This window comes from Neomonachus schauinslandi, chromosome 9, assembly GCF_002201575.2.
Source record: "Neomonachus schauinslandi chromosome 9, ASM220157v2, whole genome shotgun sequence".
Classification (NCBI taxonomy): Eukaryota; Metazoa; Chordata; class Mammalia; order Carnivora; family Phocidae; genus Neomonachus; species Neomonachus schauinslandi.
Window position 1 is genome coordinate 80,806,211 of NC_058411.1, and position 21,482 is coordinate 80,827,692.

General features: G+C 40.8%; 1 protein-coding gene across 1 annotated transcript in view; it reads right to left on the bottom strand.

The window, feature by feature from the left end:
* Positions 1 to 21,482, bottom strand: part of FSIP1 (fibrous sheath interacting protein 1) — a 190,262-nt gene that overhangs the window by 129,265 nt on the left and 39,515 nt on the right. The window contains exons 8-9 of the mRNA XM_021695730.1: positions 14,629 to 14,787; positions 3,879 to 4,019 (exon numbers count right to left, since the gene is read on the bottom strand). Coding sequence (XP_021551405.1) covers positions 3,879 to 4,019; positions 14,629 to 14,787 — 300 coding nt within the window. The remainder of the gene's footprint in view (positions 1 to 3,878; positions 4,020 to 14,628; positions 14,788 to 21,482) is intronic.

Genomic DNA, 21,482 nt, shown 5'->3' on the forward strand with positions numbered 1-21,482 from the left:
TTAAACCCTCTCTACTCTCTCCAGCCTTGAAAACCTTGCCCCAGATAGATCAATCCCAATCAAATCATGGTAACTCTTCCTTAATATTTACCAGAACTCTGTCTCTTCATGGCCTTCCAATTACCATGTTTTTTCCTAAGCTATCAAAGATTAAAACTAATACTTCAAATAATAGTCCTTTAGATACCTTTGGGAGGGCGCCTGGGTGGCTCAGTTGGTTAAGCGACTGCCTTCGGCTCAGGTCATGATCCTGGAGTCCCTGGATCGAGTCCCGCATCGGGCTTCCTGCTCGGCAGGGAGTCTGCTTCTCCCTCTGACCCTCCCCTCTCTCATGTGCTCTCTCTCACTCTCTCTCTCCCAAATAAATAAATAAAATCTTTAAAAAAAAATAGATATCTTTGGGAAGTGAATATTGTGTGATTTTCTACCAAACCATCCCCTCTTTCCCCACAACACACACACACACCCCTCTTCTTCACCAAGCTAAATAAATATACTCAGTCCCATAAATACAAACAATCCTTCATAGGACCTGGTTTTAAATCTCTTCCTCATCCTTGTCGCTCTGTAATCCATAGATTCATTTTGCTCACCTCTCCCATAATAGGCAGCGTAACTGCTACATCCCACTGCTGACTCACAGTGAGCGAATCCTAAAGATTTGTTTCACATATGCAGCTTGTAACAGCCATGGCTCATCCTTCCTCTACTGATGCAGCTGGAATTCAGGACTCCTGTCTGCCCACTGAAGTTCATACTAAACTTGTGAGCCTCAACCTCATTTCACTGCGCCTACCTTCCCTAGCTCCTAAGAGCTGGATCCACTGACACCAGCAATACCATTACCACCTTCAGACTAAACTGGATCCCACTTCCTCCATCAATCTTGACCAAGGCAAATGCGCATTCACAGCCTCAGCCTACCATCTGAAACACAGAATTAAGTCACTTTTCCAGCTTTTACTGACAAATCAAACCTGGGATTCGGGTGGTTCCGGGACTATTCCCAGGGCTCCTACACTGCCCCTTCCCTCACTCCTGCCCCAGTGCATCCCTAAAACTGAGTATGAATTTTATCCCTAAATCACCAGTTCAATGGCCACAGATTACTGCTTTCACCCAAATCAGTGATCTTGAAACAATATTCCCTTGTAATAGGAAGACTAAGACAAAACTGCAAAATTAGCCATTTCCAGAAGCTATCATTCAGAAAACATATTCTTTGGTCTATAGGTAGCAGGCTAACCTTTTTCTATATATGGAAGACAATCTCACATTCCCCTAGAAAGTGTTACTGAACTTCCAAAAGTAACTTTCAATAAATATTTAAACCAATTAATGCCAAACAGTTGGCAAGCATTTACACTAAGCTTTAGATACTACCAATAACATCATTTTTCACCAAAAATATGTCAACAATCACAGGCAAAAGGACAGAGGTCATCTAGCCCTACTCCCTTGATTTTAAAGTAGGAAAACCAAGGCTCCAAGAGACTAAGTGACTTGTCAAGGTGACAGATCAGGCCACTGACAACCTTGAAACAAGGACTCAGGTCTCCAGATTCCCCACCCACAAAGTACCTAGAAATCTATGAGGTACAATGGGCTTTACAGAGGTTGAAACAGACACTGTATCTTCCCTAAAAAGTACATACATGTGGTAAACAATGTGATCCACAGGATATTATGAAATGCTAAGCAATTAAAACATAAAGATGATACAGATCAACACTCATATGCCTTTATCATAACAGCTTCTCCAAGTGTTGACTGTAAAACAAGATAGTTGTTAAAAGCTGATCATTTGGATCCTCTCTTTTCCACTTAGTAGCTACATATGCTTGAGGATGTTATTCAACCTCTATTTCCTCATCTGGAAAGTGAGGATAGTAGTGTTTACCTCACAGAGTGCTAATAAAGACTACATAGTAAGTTATAATGTACTTGGAACAGTGCCTGCCCCTGTAGGCACACAATAGTTGCTCTTCTCTACTTACGTATTATTCTTTTCCACTTAGATAACAACCAACTCTTGATATTTATCATATCTCTATAAGTCTAGCCAACTTTCACATGACACTGGAAAAGAAAACAAGTTTTCCTAAAGGATCCAGGTTTTGAGTCAAAAATTAAATAATAGTAGAGACATGGCAGAAAATAATGGATATACATCCAAGACATATGACAAGTGGTCAGAAATCAGGTGAGCTGAATTATGGAGAATGACAGGCTTTGCCTGCCTTGGATCGGCAGGTATGGGATGAGACGTGCCAACAGTTTTCAAAACCAGTCAAGCCACAAATATTTTATTTACCATATCAGGTTTGCAATCCACCACAACTATCGGCCAAGAGCCTCTTTACGCTCCCTAACCATTCTAACTTTCTCTACTTCTTCCCTGTATCAGCAGCCTCAAGGAGAAAAAAATCCCTCAGGAAATAAAAATGGAGATGTCTCTGAAATACAATTCCCATTTCATTTTCCATGAAAAGTAAACAAAAATGAATTATAAAGAGAAGCACAATGCATTCATTCCCCCTTTGATCTGCTGCCTGGCTCTCATGAGGTAGACCTGCCTATCCTCTAGGCTCCGAGTCAGAGGGGCTGTCCATGGCTGGCGAATGGTTAAGAGCAATTCAGCTGCACATGAGGAGAAGAGGTAAAAAATCTCCGTCGGGATCAGAGCACACTCTGGGAGAGCTCTAAGGGGATCAGAATTTAATCAAAATCACTTACCTGATGCTTACATCCATGCAACAGCATATAAAATGGAATAATGAGAGAAGAGATGGACCAGGTTTAAGTGGCTAGACAGGAGGTGACAATGCTGATGTAGGGTGATACACGCAAGGACAAAAGAGAGATTTTCAGAGTCATAAAGAACGGTGGCAAGATATGACAGCAAATTGGCCATACTGGTTAAAACTTAATGAGGCTTGAAGATCACCCAAGATAATAGGATTTAGTAGGAGACAGAAAGTAGGTGCTGCTGGCAATTGGGACGAGACCAGCCCTCAGAGAGAGGATGTAGGGAGAGTCACAAGTTGAGCCTTTTCATGTTTCATTTTAGGGAAAAGCCAAGTATCCTGTTGGAAGCATCCTCTGGGTAGCTGGGAAATCATAATATTATGGAGCCTTTCAGAACGTCAACCAGCTCACAATTTAGTTGATTGAAGAGCTTTCTCTCATCAGCAATATGTTTTTACATGACAAGCTCTTAAAACATGGGATAGGCACAAGAAGGATTTAGAACGTATTAAAACTGAGTAACAATATATTATGAATTATGAACAAAAAGTGGGAGTATTTAAGCTGTAAGTTCAATATATAAAGATGATTTTTTGGAGAATACCAATTTTTTCCATTAAAAAAAAAAACATTTATGTCACTGTCAGGCACAGAATATTAGGCGAATGGATCATTATTGTGACCTCAGGTAGTATTTCACAGGTTTATTATATCACATAAAGTAGGTATAATAGGGGCGCCTGGGTGGCTCAGTCGTTGGGCGTCTGCCTTCGGCTCAGGTCATGATCCCGGGGTCCTGGGATCGAGCCCCGCATCGGGCTCCCTGCTCGGCGGGAAGCCTGCTTCTCCCTCTCCCACTCCCCCTGCTTGTATTCCCTCTCTCGCTGTGTCTCTCTCTGTCAAATAAATAAATAAAATCTTTAAAAAAAAAAAAAAAAAAGTAGGTATAATATTACTTTAAGTTCTATGAATCATATTTTTATTCAAATTCTCACTGACAAATTCCCATGTCAGTTTTCTTGACGGACTTAAAAATATAAAACCAGTCATAAAACAGTCCAAGGAAACTGGAAGCTTTTTTTAAAACAATCATTGGTGACAGTTAAACTTGAAATTAAAAAAAGACTTACCACATTTTCCTTCAGCTTCCTCAGCTTGTCATCTATCTCTCTCAGCCGGTTTTGCTGATCCCGTTGCTCTTTGGTGTTCCGAAGCACCTTTTCTCCTGGAGTTATTTCCATATTTCTATCATCATCATGAAGGTCAGGTTCCTAATTAAAAAAAAAAAAAATTCATGCACAGGCTGAAAATGTACCGTCATACACTGCTCCGAAGCAATTGAGCTTTGAAGGTTGGTTTTGCTTCTCAGACAATATTTCTTTCCTTCAAAATGATATTCATAATTCTCTAAACTCTTCCTATTTGAGAGGGAAAGGTCCAATGGTACATGAAACAAGTGGAAAATAAACTCAGTCATCTGGAAAGCAAGAAGTTCAAGTGAAAACAGCAGTGGCCGGGAAGCAGCACCTGGGCTCTCATCCCCACTCTGTACTTACCGGCTTAAGACCATGGGCAAATCACACTTTCTCTGGACTCCACGTTTATTATATATGAATGACAAGAAAAAAATCCTGCCCATTCCTGCTATGAGAGACCAAGGTTCAAGAGCGAACTGGACTCGGCAAAGTCAAGAGTTTTGAATACTAGCTCTACCTGGTTCCTGACTAAGATGGTCTTAGGGAAATCAATTAACCTCTCTGACCTTCAGTTTCATCATCTGCAGAATGATAATAATATCTAGCCTAAAAGTCATCACACTATGTAGTCAGCATGCAACAAATCTTAGTGCCTAACAAATGTGAGTGAAATATGTCCTTTGAAAAGAATATGAACTACATGGTGAAAGTATTTCACTATTATCAGCATTATTTGAATGGACGGAACCATAACCTCCCAAAGTTAATATTATTTCTAGGTGATAAAAATAGGTATTTCTTGACAGTAAGTTGGCCTTATATCTATAGCTAAACTTTCCAATTTTCTCCCACAGATCTCCTACTCCATGTTACCATTCAGATGCCTGACATCGATGTCATGTCTGAAGTGGCTCAAACCGGAATTCTCCCACATTCTCACGCCTTACAGACGGTTGGTCGCCATCTCATTTTCTACTACCTCTTAATCAAGGCCCTCCTCTCTTTCTCACTCCCTCACCATTGCCCTGAACCGGTGATTTTCAAAACCCAGGGTGCTTCAGACCCACCCACAGAGCCTGGGAAAATCTTCAAAGGCCCCCCTCCCCATGGACATTCCGACTCAACGGGGGACTGACAGCCTGAAGCACAAGTACTTGAAAATTTGAGAACTGTCACCGTAAGCTACTGCTTGGGCCTCTGCACTGATCTGAGAGCCACCAGTCTCCCCATGCACTCCAGCCTCTGCAGAGAAGCCACAGAGCAAGGTGCAAAGTCCTCACCCATTCCTGAGCTGTGCCTGGACTAGCTCTCCAGTCTCATCTCCCACTGCTTGGGTCTCAGACCCAAGGGCACGGCAATATTCACTCCTCCTAGTTCTCCACCTCTCCATGCCTCTTTCCTCCAGCTCCTCATGAACACTCCTACTCTGTTTGAGCACAAGTGTATTTCCCCTATGAAATGTTCCCTGACATACTTAGGAAGGGCAGTTATCTTGATCATGCCACATGTTCCTCATTGCATTTACCACACTGCGGCTGCTCAGACAGGGATCGTGACTGATCCCAATCACTGTACTCCTAAAGCCGTATGGACACTGGTCCATAGACTGTACAGCTGACCCTTGAACAGCATGAGTATGAGCTGCTCAGTCCACTTTCATGCAGATTATTTTTCAGCAAATAGAGTACTATAAATGTACTTTCTCTTCCTTATGATTTCCTTTCCACCACCTTTCTTTACTGTAAGAATGCAGTATATGATACATACAGCATTCAAAATATGTTAATTGACTCTTTGTGTACTGGTAAAGCTTCCGGTCAACAGTGCGCTATTAGCAGTTAAGCTTATGGGAAGTCAAAAGTAATGCACAGATTTTCAACTGCACTGGGGGGAGAGGATGTCAGTGCCCCTCACCCCCACATTGTTCAAAGGTCAACTGTGATTTGGTTCTCAGAACTCTTATCACATTAATGTGTCAATGAAATTTATATTGTATAAAATTCTAATGAGGAGACTATTGAAAGAGTATTTTAATTTCAAGAAGCGATTCTTTTACATTTTGTATTCCCCAAAAGGGGACTCACTTCTGGTAGCTTCAATCTCTAGAAGCATCCAGAGGGTGAATCATTATCAGGAATTTTTTTAAGAAAGAAACCTAATGTTAGGGAGGCATGTGGACAAGATGGTATAAAGGTCCCTCTGCAGCTTTAAGCAAATAGGATCTCATGAACTTTCATAAAGATACCCCTACTCTGAAGTAGGATACACAGTGTGTCAGTCTTTCTGAGTTGCTATTTCAGAAGACCACATACTGGGTGACTTCTAAACAACAGAAACATAGTTCTGGGGGCTTGGGAATCCAAGATCAATGCACTGGCAGACTTGGTATCTGGTAAAGGGCTGCTTCCTGGTTCCTAGATGACCATCTTCTTTGCTGGGTCCTCACATGGCAGAAGGGACAAAGGAACTCTCTGGGTCTTTTTTATAAGGGCACTAATCCTGTTCATGAGGGCCCTACCCTCATGATCTAACCACATCCCAAAGTCCTGACCTCCCAATACCATCACACTGGGGATTAGATTTCAACATATAAATTTTGAGGGGACACAAACATTTAGTCTATAAAAATAGTGAGATGAAAAATATCCAAACTGGATTTCATTTTTAAATGGAAATCTTTTTTAAAAAGGACAGCATTTTAATAATCTACAACTATGATTTTTTTTAAATCTTTGAGTAGGCAAAGAAAAGACACAGAAAGAAAAACAGTTCTAAATCATACTTCATCAATATATTAAATTTTGCTTCTTCAAAGCCACCATTAAGGCAATCCAGACTGAGAGTAAAGTATTATAACACACAAACCTGTCAAAGTACTTGTATCCGTAATATGTAAAGAACTCACACAATTCAATAATAAAATAAATAATAAATACTAAAAAAAATCTAGCTTTAAAATGACTTGAATAGATACTTCATAAAAGATATGTGAATGACAAACAAGCACATGAAGAAGTCCTAGCATCATTAAGTCATCAGGGAAATGTAAGTTAAAATCACAATCAGATATCACTATACAGCCACTAAACTGACCCAGATGAAAAAAATTTGTCAACACCAAATGTTAGAAAGGTGTGGACTAAGAGGAATTCTCAGGTGTTATTGGTGGAAGTATGCAATGGTACAACCACTTTGGAAAATTGTTTGGTAGTTTCTTGAAAAGTTCAATGTTGTCCATTCTATGACCCAGCAATTCCACTCCTGTGAATCTATATCCAAGAGAAAAGAAAATATATGACTGAAGCCTTGTGCACACATGTTCATAGCAGCTTTATGCATACAGGCGAATGTCCTTCAACATGAGAATGATAAACTAACAAACTATGGGAAACATCTGACACAAGCTAGGACAATGGGACTCCTTCTTCTTGACCTCTGTCTTGTGGTTAGATTTAACCAATGTGGCAAGAGACTGGAGGGAGGGAAAAGAGAGAGCTTGCAGTATTTTTCCCCTTCTCCTTCCTGCTTTGGCATGATGGTTTGGGCAGCAATATATCCCATCAGGTGCCCATCAGTAGAGTTTTCTTAGATTCAAATGAATATTCATGCTCAAACACGTGGAGAGAAATGTACTTCTTCCTCCTTTTTCGGAGGACAGGAAACACAGCAGGGCAGTGTCAGGAATCTCTCCTCAAGGAGAGTTTCTGCTGCAGTCCATGCCATGGCAGTTCAGGTGCAAGGGGCAAGGAGGCTACCCTGGCTTAAAAGCTTCCTATCTCTTAAGAACATCACCTCTTGGGGCACCTGGGCTCAGTCATTAAGCGCCTGCCTTTGGCTTGGGTCATGGTCCCAGGTCCTGAGATTGAGCCCCACATCAGGCTCCCTGCTCGGCAGGAAGCCTGCTTCTCCCTCTCCCACTCCCCCTGCTTGTGTGCCCTCTCTCACTGTCTCTCTCCATCAAATAAATAAATACAATCTTAAAAAAAAAAAGAATATCACCTCTTGAAATGACACCACAGACACACCCCCACAGGGTCCTGGCAAGGGACATGCCAGTCTCAAGAATCACTGCACTTAAAGAGACCTAAGGTATGGCTTCCCCACCAAGTCTTCATAATTCTCCCAATCCCGCATCATTTTTAGCATAAGCAAAGTTGCTTTCTAACATTGTTAACGTTCCAACTTTCATCAGACTGCCAGGGAAACAGTGAGGAAGTTAACTATAGCTCAAATTCTCATGCCCAAGGGGGAAAGATTGGTAAATCCTTTGCCCACACCTTCTATGATTACAATTTTGGATGGCTGGTGCTTCTCCCATGGCTCTAGCTCTCCCTGAGCTCCGATACACTTTTTCTTCCCCCTACCCACTGTTGCTAGTCCCTAGGTATCCCAACATCCCTTATTGGCTCCTTTAAATCTATTAATAGTTCCTTCATTTACTTATCTTCAAAATCCAAGCTGGATGTTTTCTCTTTCTTGCCCAAAACTCTAACTGGTAGACTGTGTGTGTGTGTGTGTGTGTGTTTTGTATTTCCTAAATTTTCTATAATACCCAGGTATTAATTTCATAAGTAGAAGTCAAATTTTTTCTTAGGAAAACAGAACTATTATTCTCCCAAGGCTCTTTCTGCTCTGCTCTGACAATGTGACTCTCTGTCCCCAAAAGTATTGGCCCAAAGGTTAGATGTTAGCCCCAGTTCTACTGGTGTAACCAGTTATATACTTTTAAGCAAGTCACTTTCTCTTTCTGGGTCTCAATATCTTCCAAAAGAACTTTCTTCCAACTCTCATAGCCTATGAGTCTGTAATTCTCTACAGCTGGACCCAAGGATATGTACATCCTTCCTCAGTTGTGGTCTGATAGCATAACCATATAGTTCCAATATTTGAAGGACAGCATGTAAGCAAAGAGAGGCCAAGAGGGAGCAAAAAAAAAGGTAATCATCGATTCTGGCAAATATTTCCCCCTGGCATATTCAAGAAGCTCTGTGGTACCAAGAGAGTTTCTACTGTCACATCGAAGTGCCAGCCAGTGCTATCTGTTTTTATGCTCCTCAGGAAATATCTTGATTTCCTATGGTGGTAATGTTTGAGCAGATTCTCTGACCAGCCATGTGGTTTCTGTGTTTCCGAGGCATACAGGAATGCTTTTATTCAGTGAAAGTAAAATTCAGTTCAGCAAAAGCTCTCTGTGATATGCATGGAATACCCAAGGAGCCACAAGAAGAGAACTGATCCTGAGGTCAACAGCTATTTGTTGATTTGACTAATTGACTGCCAAGGGATTCTAAGTTCAACCTTAGAAAAATATCTCTGGTGTAGACTGAGCCAACAGGGTTCTCTGAAGCTAACTAAACAGGAAAATACAAACCTGCCTAAATAAAGCCAACTTGCCCCATGTTTTCAAACAAAAGCTGTATTTTTCCAAAGGCCACTGCTATTTTCCTGTCATCAGATGGGTCATTTGCCTGGCAATAGGGGAAAAAATCTTACGGCCAAATTGTTTTTACCATTTTAGAATGAAACAAAAGAAACCTTGACTACACAGGATACTTAACATAGAAAAATAAAGAAATATAAATACAAACTTGAAAGTAATCCGTAAAACGTAAGAGGCAAGAAGAATTCCCCAGATTTATTTGGGAATGTTTGACAGGTTAGCAACGACCTTCAAAACAACTTCTTGTTTATTCCCCAATCCAAAAATCCATGCTCTTATAGCATACTTATATAGTTTTTGGATATGAGCCAATGGTCAATAAGATTTCTGTGCTTGTGATGAGCATACATAAAAAATTCCCAGATTCCTGCCCTCAACTAAGGTATTGAGTAATCTGACGTCAAGTAGACTAGTTGGCCATCATCAGGACTCTGCAAAACCCTGGACTCAACAATGATACATCTTTCAGGATTACATGTCAAACAACTATTTCCTCAACTTTAGCTAATGGTGAAATAGGAAGAGACACAAAAAACAGTTAATTGTTGCTGTCAGCAACAGTATGCTCTTGGTAAGAAAAAACATGAATACAACTACAATTTCCATCAAACAAATGGTCGTTAATTTTTTGTTGGTCTTACCAAAATGCGTACAACTGAATCAACATTTTAAAAACAAAAAAATAGGGGCGCCTGGGTGGCTCAGATGGTTAAGCGTCTGCCTTCGGCTCAGGTCATGATCTCAGGGTCCTGGGATCGAGTCCCGCATCGGGCTCCCTGCTCCTTGGGAGCCTGCTTCTCCCTCTGCCTTTCTCTCTCGCTCTGTCTCTCATGAATAAAAAAAAAAAAAAAAAAAAATCTTAAAAAAAAAATAATAATAAAAATAAATAAATAAATAAATCAAATTAAGGGAGACCTTTATGTTCAGTTTAACTAGCTGGTTTAAGAACAAAGAAATGCCTCTTTTCAACGAGGACAATTTGAAGACCCTCTCCCAACCAGAAAAAAAAAATCTAACCATAGAACTGGAATTCTAGATTTAGTATGACTGATTGCATGAGACATGAATAAATTACACTTCTTTACAAGAGCCAAATGGAATAGAATTTATTATTGAATCCAGTTGCTAAGGACTTAAGAAACTAAATACCCACATAACTCCTATACCTTAGATATTTCAAGAGAAAGCTAGAATCTAAGACAGCTACAAATAAGAAATATGGCGACTAAATTATAGAACATCACTCAATTTTATGGTGGGATTTACAATATGAGGAAAGAACTAACTGATTTGTTGGAGGGTTAGGAGATGGATATGGAAAGGTATGCACAGTTAAACCACAGATCTTAAGAAAAAAAATTGCTTCAATTAGTTCTCTTTTGCTAAGATGAAATGAAAATAAAAACCAGATGTAAAAATGGCACCCATGTGATATTATTCACATTACAGCCATAGTAGTAATATGCCATTCTTCCTTCTGAATGTGACCACATGCTTTGTCTTACACTAAGGAAATCAGATACGTAAAAGCCAAATTCTGCTTTTAAAATATTGCCATAAACTTAAGAGCCAGGCCAAGGTATCCTCTGAGAATATCCTAATCAGCAAGCCCAAAAGGAAAAAAAGATTTCTTAACTGCTCCTTTCACAGCAACTTCCTTAATCCCTGAGTCACATCTCTGGAGCCTCTCAAATTATTCTGACTCGAGTACGTTTATCATCCTAGGCTCACGCACCTACCCGCTTAGCCCCTTATAGTTGCTATAGTCCATTAAGTCAGAAAGTCTGCACGTTTCAACTTGTTTGGGAAACTGTTTTCTTGACCAAAATAAAACAAAACCAAAAAAAAATCTCCAAAGGAATTTTTTAAATATCATGCCTTCAGCAAATAACCTCTCCTTTCTCTGTGCCCTTCCCCGCCAGTACACACTTTTCTATACTTTCCTAAGATCGGTTTGCATATTGTGATACTTCTTTCACCGTATGGTCACTCCACAACTATCCTCCAGGATGCTACAAGCTGCTTAAAGGTTGGAGATGAAGCCACATGCCTTTCGGACACTTGACGTCAGCCCCCACAGCATCTCCGGCAAAACAAGCAGGCATTCAATGAGGTTTTGACGGCCTGCGCAGGGACTGGGTAAGTGACCCAAATGCACGCAGGAGGCCTCGGGGCCTGCAATACGATACGGAGTCGTGAATACTGCGGCAAATGGGAGAACCCGTGCTCCACAGAAAGCTGCAGTTGTTACTCAGAGCAATCCTGTAATTTGCCAAGCAAGGATTCAGGTTTCAGGTTGCTGGACTCTCTACTTTCCCAAGAAAAACTAGAAATGCAGACACTTATATGAATTCACCCAATTCTGAAATGTCGCCTAAAAAAAATTGTAAGCCCTATGCGGGCTAAAGGAAACCCATGTGTGAGTCAAATTTGCCATGCAGGCCACCAATTCTCAACCTCGTGCTGTATAATGGCGGTCTTCTCTGGGCCTCTGGCCCCTTCTGCCTCATTCACTAGTTCCTCATCCTCCTCCGGTCCCTCTCTTGTGGAACTGGACTTGCCTGATATTCCTTCTGGATGCGCTTTCTCTCGCTCCCTGGAAGCACCACAGCACTTTGCTTCTATAGCTTTCTGTTGTGTTCACCTATGTCGTCTTGTACCACATGTGTATAAAAGGAAAGGAAAGGTGTTCCTTAAGTCACTTATTATAGTAACATCATTGGTTGAGTTTTGTGTCAGACACGGTGCTTAGCACTTTACACAAATCAACTCAAACACCCTTTAAAAGAGCCCTAAAGAATGGTATTATTATTACTGGATAGACAAGGAAACTAGGGTTCTGGGTGCTTCTAATTAATGCCCGAGGCCTCAAAGCTAGTCAGTGGAGGAATCAGAACTTGAAGTGAGGCTTTTTGACTCCACAGTTCTACGTTCGCCTGCCTTGTCTGTCAGTGCCCTACAATTCCTACAGTGAGTACTTGATTAATATTGCAGAATCAGTTGCTGTAAAACAAATTCGTATTCCACTTGAAAGACATTCTTTCATAAGGAGCACAGAGGAAATATTACTGATGAGTTAATAGTTTGCAGAAGGGTTAAAAATAAAAATAATGTGAATATGCACTATGAATATTTGTGGTTCAGCAACAGATTGGAGCCCATTCATCAACTGCACAGATATGCAAGGTTGAACCAAGATACTTTTCAGTCTATTTATCCAAAAAGGATTCCAATCCAAAAATAATATCTGCAAAATAATTTGCCATGTCAGCATTTCTGGCTTGAAAATTCAGTGTGCAATGCTGGTTTTAGTTAGAAATGAGGAAATGCCAAGATGAAATTGAACAAAAGCTCAAAAGACAATTTTTTTTGCATGCAAGAACCATTAATTAATTCTTTTCATCAACTATGATGTTACATTTCTGTTTCTGCATCCAGTGGGAGTCCCAAAATGCAGTTTTCTCTTTTCTCTCTAACCATATGTTGTTTCACATAAAAACACATAATCTCAGTATGTGACAATCAAGTAATATACTGGTTTTCCCTTTTAGTATTTTTTAAATATTTTTCTGAACTTTATAAATGTGAACTCTGAAAATGTGATTTAAATGACAATGACAGAATCTTACCATAGTCACTTTAGTTAAGCCCTAACGGCTAAACAAATCTCTAAATTCTCAATCTCTCCTTAAAGAATAACATTTGACTGCCATGAAAAAGGTTATTTTCTATCTATAGGATCATTACTCAGCTTTGAGATCTCAACTACCCTTGAGATCCAGTAACAATAACAACAACAAAATCAGTTGTAACACAAAAAGAACAAAGAGTATCCCTGAACAATTTTATTTCCCCATCTTGGATTCCTGCTTTTGGGAAATGACACCCAGTAACATAAATAAACGAGTGGCATAAGTGGTGTCAAAGTCCTGGGGTACATTTGGGTGGGGCCAGAGATTCCGATTCTGTTTTCCAAGAACTCTTATCCCAATCCAGAAATGAGTGGTTTCCACTACCACCACCCTTGCTGTATAAAGGGCTCAGAAGCAGCTGTGCCTGGCCCTTGCGAACATAAGCTAAGGAAGCCGACCTGGCTCCATAAAGGTTTTGCCAGTGACCAAACTTTCTTTGGAACATCTTAACACTCCTCTTTTCCCTTGAAGCAGTTTCAAATGGCCCAAAGCCAGATCCCCAACCTTCAATCGATGGCTTCGAGACTCACTAAAGCAAAATTATTACCTATAGAACATTTATTTTTAAATCTTTTTTAGGACCAAAAAAGTCACATGCATCTAAGACTGTACAGAAACTGATTTGGTAAAATGCCTACAAAACTGGTAGAGGTAGAATAACAAAAGACCAGCCATTTTCTCTTTGGGTGAAAACTACTACTTGACCCCAAGCTAGATCTCATGAAGCACTGAGGGGAGAAAAATAGAATTTTACTTTTACAAAGTTGCCATTACTCTTCTGTTTTTCTACACAGAAAATTGTAAAAGAATATTTGAGAGAGCTAGCAAGAGAGGAAACACATACATTTCAAAATCCTCATGAGAGAGAAGCCATCAACAACGTAATGAGCCTCACTGCTTGATGTTAAATTAAAAGAAAAATCTGGCAATGTAAGAGACAAGCAGTTGTCATTGCTGATACCTAGAACCAGAGAAATGAAGAGAAATAAGGCTCTCAAAGGACAAAAGAGTGCTTTATCAGTTTTCTTTCCTATCCTGTCTCCTGATCATGATCAAGAATTAGCTTAAATCAGGGCGCCTGGGTGGCTCAGTTGGTTAAGCAACTGCCTTTGGCTCAGGTCATGATCCTGGAGTCCCTGGATCAAGTCCCATCGGGCTCCCTGCTCGGCAGGGGGTCTGCTTCTCCCTCTGACCCTAACCCCTCTCATGTGCTCTCTCTCATTCTCTCTCTCTCAAATAAATAAATAAAATCCTTAGAAAAAAAAAAAAAGAATTAGCTTAAATCAGAAAGACATAATAACATGAAAATAAATATTTCCTAAGTGACCCCTCCCAGCAAATTACCAACTGAAAGAAAAATGAAGAGGAAGTGAAGTCACCAAAGAAAAATACACGCAATACACACACTTTACTATTACTATCACTGCATTTGTAGTCATGGAAAAAACATTTGGGAAGAAACCTCTTCAGTTAACAAGCAGATTGTCAAATTCTGTGAACTAGCTTTAGCACACAAACCTGAACAGTCTGTATGCTCTTAAATTAAATCTACCTGATCACTCTGGTTTTCAAGTCCTGGAGAAAAGCTGGAAGTTGTTGGTGAGGCTGCAGAAAGTTCTTGGAGCTTTGAGTCAATTTCAGCAAGCTGCTGGTGCTGGGTGATCGCAAGTGTGTATCCTTCTCCTGGGACCAGCCAGCCAGACTGATGGCCCTAAGAGGAAACAAGGGTCACCAGATCATTCCCATGTTATGTTTTTCCAAAATACACCTTTCAGACTGCTACACCAATGCTCATCACACACACGCACACACCCCAAAACAATACCAAAAAAAAAAAACCCCACAAAATTAACATTGGGATAGTGAAAGAAAAAAATTAAATAGTTTATGGTTTCATTATCTGCCAAATCTGTATAAAGTATATCCTATATTTTGTAGATTTTTTCCCCTGTGGAATAAATCTCTTGGCCTCACAGTCTGGTTCTTACAGCATTCTCCTTTCTCCACTTTGAAAAAGTGGTTTGTGATACATTGAATGAGAAATCATGTTTACGGGTGCCCGGGTGGCTCAGTCGGTTGAGCGACTGCCTTCGGTTCAGGTCATGATCCTGGAGTCCCGGGATCGAGTCCCGCATCGGGCTCCCTGCTCGGCGGGGAGTCTGCTTCTCCCTCTGACCCTCCTCCCTCTCATGTTCTCTGTCTCTCATTCTCTCTCTCTCAAATAAATAAATAAAATCTTTAAAAAAAAAAAAAGAAATCATGTTTACCCTATAATGGAAATGGTATTTCCAAGATTTGTCCCTGAAAGGTAACATAGGGTCTATAAATGCAGGTGTTTGGGTTTCATAAGTTTAACTGGTCATCTAACTCCTTATTCAACTACCACTTGTTTCATAATGGGTTAAAACCCATTCATAACATTCATTCAAAAATCTTATACTGAGCACCCACTGTGCATAGGCATTACACTGGGCACTGGTGACTCAATATGAATCTCATAAGCTCTGCCCTCAAGGAGTTCTGTCTTTTTGCAGCAAAGATTTTAACAAGGTATGAAGAGTGCTGGTGAGCTCAAGGTGCCATGGGGGCCAGGAAGGGTCAGCTAACCTTTGTGGACAGGAAGGAGCAGAGAGACAAAGTGGTTGGAGAAGGCTTCCTGGAGGAAATAATCAATCTTCATCACATCTTAATCAAGGAAACAACATGATTGTCTACGCATTTTAAAACTGGAGCTGGTAGGGCGCCTGAGTGGCTCCATTGGTTAATCATCCAACTCTTTCTTGATTTCAGCTCAGGTCATGGTCTCAGGGTTGTGGGATCGAGTGCCATGTTGGGCTCTGTGCTTAGCACAGAATCTGCTTGTCCCTCTTGCCTCTACTCCTCCCCCTGTGCACACATGCATGCTCTCTCTCTTTCTCTGTCTCTAAAATAAATAAATTAAATCTTTAAAACTGCAGCTAGTGAGGGCAAGACTGGAAGCAGCAAACCCAGTTAAGATGCAAAAGCCCAGGCGCCTGGGTGGCTCAGTCGGTTGGGCAGCCAAGTCTTGATTTGGGCTCAGGTCATTGTCTCAGGGTCCTGGGATCGAGCTCAAGGATTCTCTCTCTCTCTCTCTCTCTCTCTCCCCCCCTCCGCCCCTCCCCCCACTGACATGCACGTGTGTGTGCTCTCTCTCTCAAATAAATAAATCTTTAAAAAAAAAAAAAAAAGAAACAAAAGCCATAATCTAGAACTAAAGTGATGAGTTTAAGGAATACAGAACACAGGAATACAGAACACAGGACAGATTGCAGAGATATTTAGGAAGTAGAATTCGCAGAATCTGGAGATAATTTGATAGACGAGTGAAAGGAGGAGTAAGGATCAAAGATAAAAACCAAAATCTGGACTTTGAGAACTAGGGGTATAGTGGTCATATTGACCAAATGAGGGAATACTATAATAGGTTCAAGGAGGAAAATGACGAATTCTGTTTGGGACTTTTTGATATCCACAGATGTCTCTAGGATATCTACAGATTATGTTAGGTAGTTAAATATATTTGTCTGAAGTTCAAGATAGAGACCTAGATTGGAAATAAGTATTTTGGACTCACCCACATATCTACAGCGGCTCAAACCCTTGAACCATGGGAATGGATAAGGTCACCCAGAGAAACGTGTAATACAAGGACAGAAGAATCATGAAAACACAAAGAATAAAGGGACAAATGGAGGGCAAGGAAGTTTAAGAATTTCATACACATTGGTTTCATGACTCTAATACCAGGAATCAATCCCTAGGCAGTAACCAGAAGAGATACATGTAAAAATTTACACAGCAATAATTACATGTCTCCCCCTGACCCCAGCATCCAATCTCCCTTCCTGTTTCAGTGAAACCAAACACTGCATGAGCCTTAGTAGGAGACAGGTCCCCACCAGACACCTCTTCTGCCCACCCACTGCCATCAGGAAGACAAGCAAATGACTTAGAATTAGCCAGGCAGAAGTCAACATCCTGGACTTTGACTCTTGAGGGAAAGAGAGAGATACAAAGATGCAGGGGAAGTGGGACAGTAATTAATGGTGACAGCAGTAACCTTGGGGACCTAGTGTTGGTAGCAGTCAGGGTGGCAGCAGTGATCATCTAGTGGGGGTGTCTGGTGGCTATGATGCAGCCCTTAACCAGCCTGTTTCTAGGGAGTTTCTATAGCCATGTTTCTGGGTACCTTGATATCTGCCAAACTTTTCACCAAGTCTCTGGGCTATCCAACTCTCCCAATACATTTATTCTGTTTGTCTTTTTTTTCATTGAAGTCCATCTCTGTTTCTTGCAACCCAGAACACTGACTCATACGTTTTTGCTATGTCATTTATAGTAAAGAATAATTGCCAAAAATCCAAATGTCTAAAAACCGGGAAAAGTGAATAGATTGTAGTATATCCATACAAGGATATGATATAGTAATAAACATTTTAAATACACTTGTGAGTTGGCATATGAAAGTTATTATATATCATTATAAAAAATAATATTTAATTAGTCACAAATAAGAAACTCCAATTAATTTTTCCTAAATAAAAGGGATATAAATACCGTATATCTAAATGAGAAATAATGAGTCACCAAAAAATGGAATCAATGACTAAATATTTGGTCGATAAATTTTAAATTTTTGTTTGAATGGAATTCTTTTTTAATGACACTGGAAATAAAAGAGCATGTCAGATTAAATTCAACAGAAATATAAATGTTTAATGCACTGTTCTGCCACAGAGGGAAATTATATGTAATATGTAGTAGATGGTATCATGTTTTTCCATCTAGCACCTTCTAGAGTGGGTCCTGCCTTGTTAATTTACAAGATTTTAGAGAATAGTTAATTACTAAAGTTAAAAATATATATACATTTTAATGTATTTTAAGAAATTGAGGGTTAGCAGCACCAGATCAGATATAGGATACTGAACTGAATCCTCTAACTATGAGAGGAAAAGGAGGTGAAGTTAAGAAAACAAAATAAATCTAGGGACACCTGAGTGGCTCAGTCAGTTGAGCATCTGCCTTTGGCTTGGGTCATGATCCCAGGGTCCTGGGACCAAGTCCCACGTCCAACTCCCCACTTGGTGGGGAGCCTGCCTCTCCCTCTCCCTCTGCCTGCCACTCCAACTGCTTGTGCTCTCTCTCTCTGTCAAATAAATAAATAAAATCTTTAAAAAAAAAAAAAAAAAGAGGGGCGCCTGGGTGGCTCAGTCTGTCTTTGGCTCAGGTCATGATCCCAGGGTCCTGGGATCCAGCCCTGCATCGGGCTCCCTGCTCAGCAGGAACCTGCTTCTCCCTCTCCCACTCCCCCTACTTGTGTTCCCTCTCTCTCTGTGTCTCTCTCTGTCTGTCAAATAAATAAATAAATCTTTTAAAAAATAAAAATTTAAAAATTTAAAAAAAGAAAACAAAATAAATCTAATCAATGAAATATCAAATAAGATGTCAAAAAAAGGTCCAAACACTGTCAGTAGTCATAATAAATTTGAATAAATTAAATATCCTCATTAAAAGATTAAGAATAAGGAAATAATAACAAAACATAAAGAAACAAACACATAACAGCAACAACAAAAATCCAACTATATGGTATTTGTAAACAATCTACCTAAAAATCAAAGTAAATGATAGAAAAGAGTTTAAAATAAAGAGAGGGACAAGACACAAATACTAACAAAAATAATACATAAAAGGCAATATTTAATAACAAAAATTCACTGTTAAATCCTTCCTGGGTAGATCTACCCATGCCCTAGTTTGGAACCCAGAGAATCAGTGGCTAACAGCTTACCTAACTTCATAATTAATAACAAAACCAGGAATGAGATGCAGGTCCCCTAAGTCTTACTGTTAATAAAAAAAAAAAAAAAAGTCTTACTGTTATCTTAGCTTTTGTTAACAAAATAATTTACCATAAATTCTAAAGCTAAAGTATTTCCAAATTCTGTGGGAAGTTAGCAGTTTGCCTTACCTACTTCTCGCCCCTGCTTCAGAGAACACACCAGATGTTCTGAGGCCTGGCTATCTATCCTCTGCCTTGTCAGGGGGTCTCCCTGGGCATCTCGCCAGCCCCAGACATAGCAACACCTTCCTAAGTTCCTAGACACAGCCCCTGCTGGGCCTGCAACCTCTCAGGAAAGAATATTTTGAGGTTGTAGTCTGTGAGGATCTGTAGATTTGCCTGTGGTTTGGGGTGAGGGCGGCAGGTAGCAACTTTGTTTGCCTACACAGAACTTTTTAAAATGAAATAAGTTGTCAACATTTAAAAGAGGAGTATTTCCCATAAAAATCTGAATTTCTAGCTTCTCTACATTGGAGGATCAGCCCTGGGCTGAGATTTCCATGCTGCAGCTGCCAGTTGAGGTGGAATGTGGGCTGCCGAGAACTGGCACGCCCTCCCCCACTGGCCACAGGTCCTGTTGCTCACACCAGCTTGTGTCCCTACAGCAAAAACTACCCTCTGCCCCTACATATCTGAGGCCAGTCTAGATGCAGAACCCGAGACAGGGATTCTTGTTTAAGTGCCTTATTGAGGGAGCGCCCTCAGAAGAAGCGGTGTGAGGGAAGCAGGCGAGGACAAGGGAAACACAACCAGGCAAGTTCGTGGTCTCAGCTGAGGCCCGGATGAGCCCTGGGGAAGCTCTGGGGGGGACACTGCACCACAGAGCCAAGCCCGTCTTGAGTGGGGAGGGGGTGGGAGTGGAGAGGGGGTGGGAGTGGAGAGGGGGTGCTATCCGAGGCTGTTGGGCTCCCAGGTAGCTCATGGCCATGCTCCAGGGAAGGAGGCAGCTGTGCAGCCTCGGCCCAGGGCAGGCGGAGGGAGGCACAGAAGGTACCAGGTAAAAGGGATCTGGGCGGGATGCCAGCAGCCTTCACCCCGTCATGCCTCTATTAAACATGTGGAAATAAAACTAGATGACAGGGCTAGGTGCTTCAAGGTACCCAGGAGAATGCATTTCTTTGTGTAAGTAAAGGATATCGCTGTAAGTTAGTACGCAAACAAGGGCAAATGCTAAACACTGCACTGCTCATCTGACCTGCCCGTGCCCTATACACACTCACACTTGAACCCTGGACTGTATGCTGTTCCCCTCCTTGGACTCTTCAGGGACCTGGATGCTCAAGGGCGGGAGCAGGATGGTGTTCTTTAGGGTTACTGAAGACGACACCAAAATATCCTGGAGCCAGCTTAGGGATAATAAGAAATGTCCAAAATAAAAGGACACAGAGAAACACATTTATATGTCATCAGTGACTAAGCGCTATTACATCTCAAACAGAGGTTATTATTGTGATAGCTAATGTGTAGTCACTTTTTTTTTTTAAAGATTTTATTTATTTATTTGACAGAGAGAGAGATAGCAAGAGCAGGAACACAAGCAGGGGGAGTGGGAGAGGGAGAAGCAGGCTTCCCGCTGAGCAGGGAGCCCGATGCGGGGCTCGATCCCAGGACCCTGGGATCATGACCCGAGCCGAAGGCAGACGCTTAACGACTGAGCCACCCAGGCACCCTAATGTGTAGTCACTCTTACAGTGACATCAGATAATCCTCTGAGAGTCAAAACCAGATTGACCAAGAATAAATCTGAAAAATTCAATAAACATAAATTTGTAAAACAGGATTTTTTAAATCAGAAAATATTGTCCCAGAATTTAAAAATTTACTGCAAATTTGTGCAAATGGGCCAATAACATGATAAAAAATAAAAAGTAAGGAAGAACAAATATTGTGAAAATGTCTATGCTACCTAGAGCAATCTACACATTTAATGCAATCCCTATCAAAATACCATCCACTTTTTTCAAAGAAATGGAACAAATAATCCTAAAATTTGTATGGAACCAGAAAAGACCCCGCATAGCCAGAGGAATGGTGAAAAAGAAAAGCAAAGCTGGTGGCATCACAATTCTGGACTTCAAGCTCTATTACAAAGCTGTCATCATCAAGACAGTATGGTACTGGCACAAAAACAGACACATATATCAATGGAACAGAATAGAGAGTCCAGAAATGGACCCTCAACTCTGTGGTCAACTAATCTTCGACAAAGCAGGAAAGAAGGTTCAATGGAAAAAAGACAGTCTCTTCAACAAACGGTGTTGGGAAAATTGGACAGCCACATGTAGAAGAAGGAAACTGGACCATCTCCTTATACCACACCCAAAAATAGACTGAAAATGGATGAAAGACCTCAATGTGAGACAGGAGTCCATCAAAATCCTAGAGGAGATCACAGGCAGCAACCTCTTCGACTTCAGCCACAGCAACTTCTTCCTAGAAACATCGCCAAAGGCAAGGGAAGCAAGGGCAAAAATGAACTATTGGGACTTCATCAAGATAAAAAGCTTTTGCACAGGAAAAGAAACAGTCAACAAAACCAA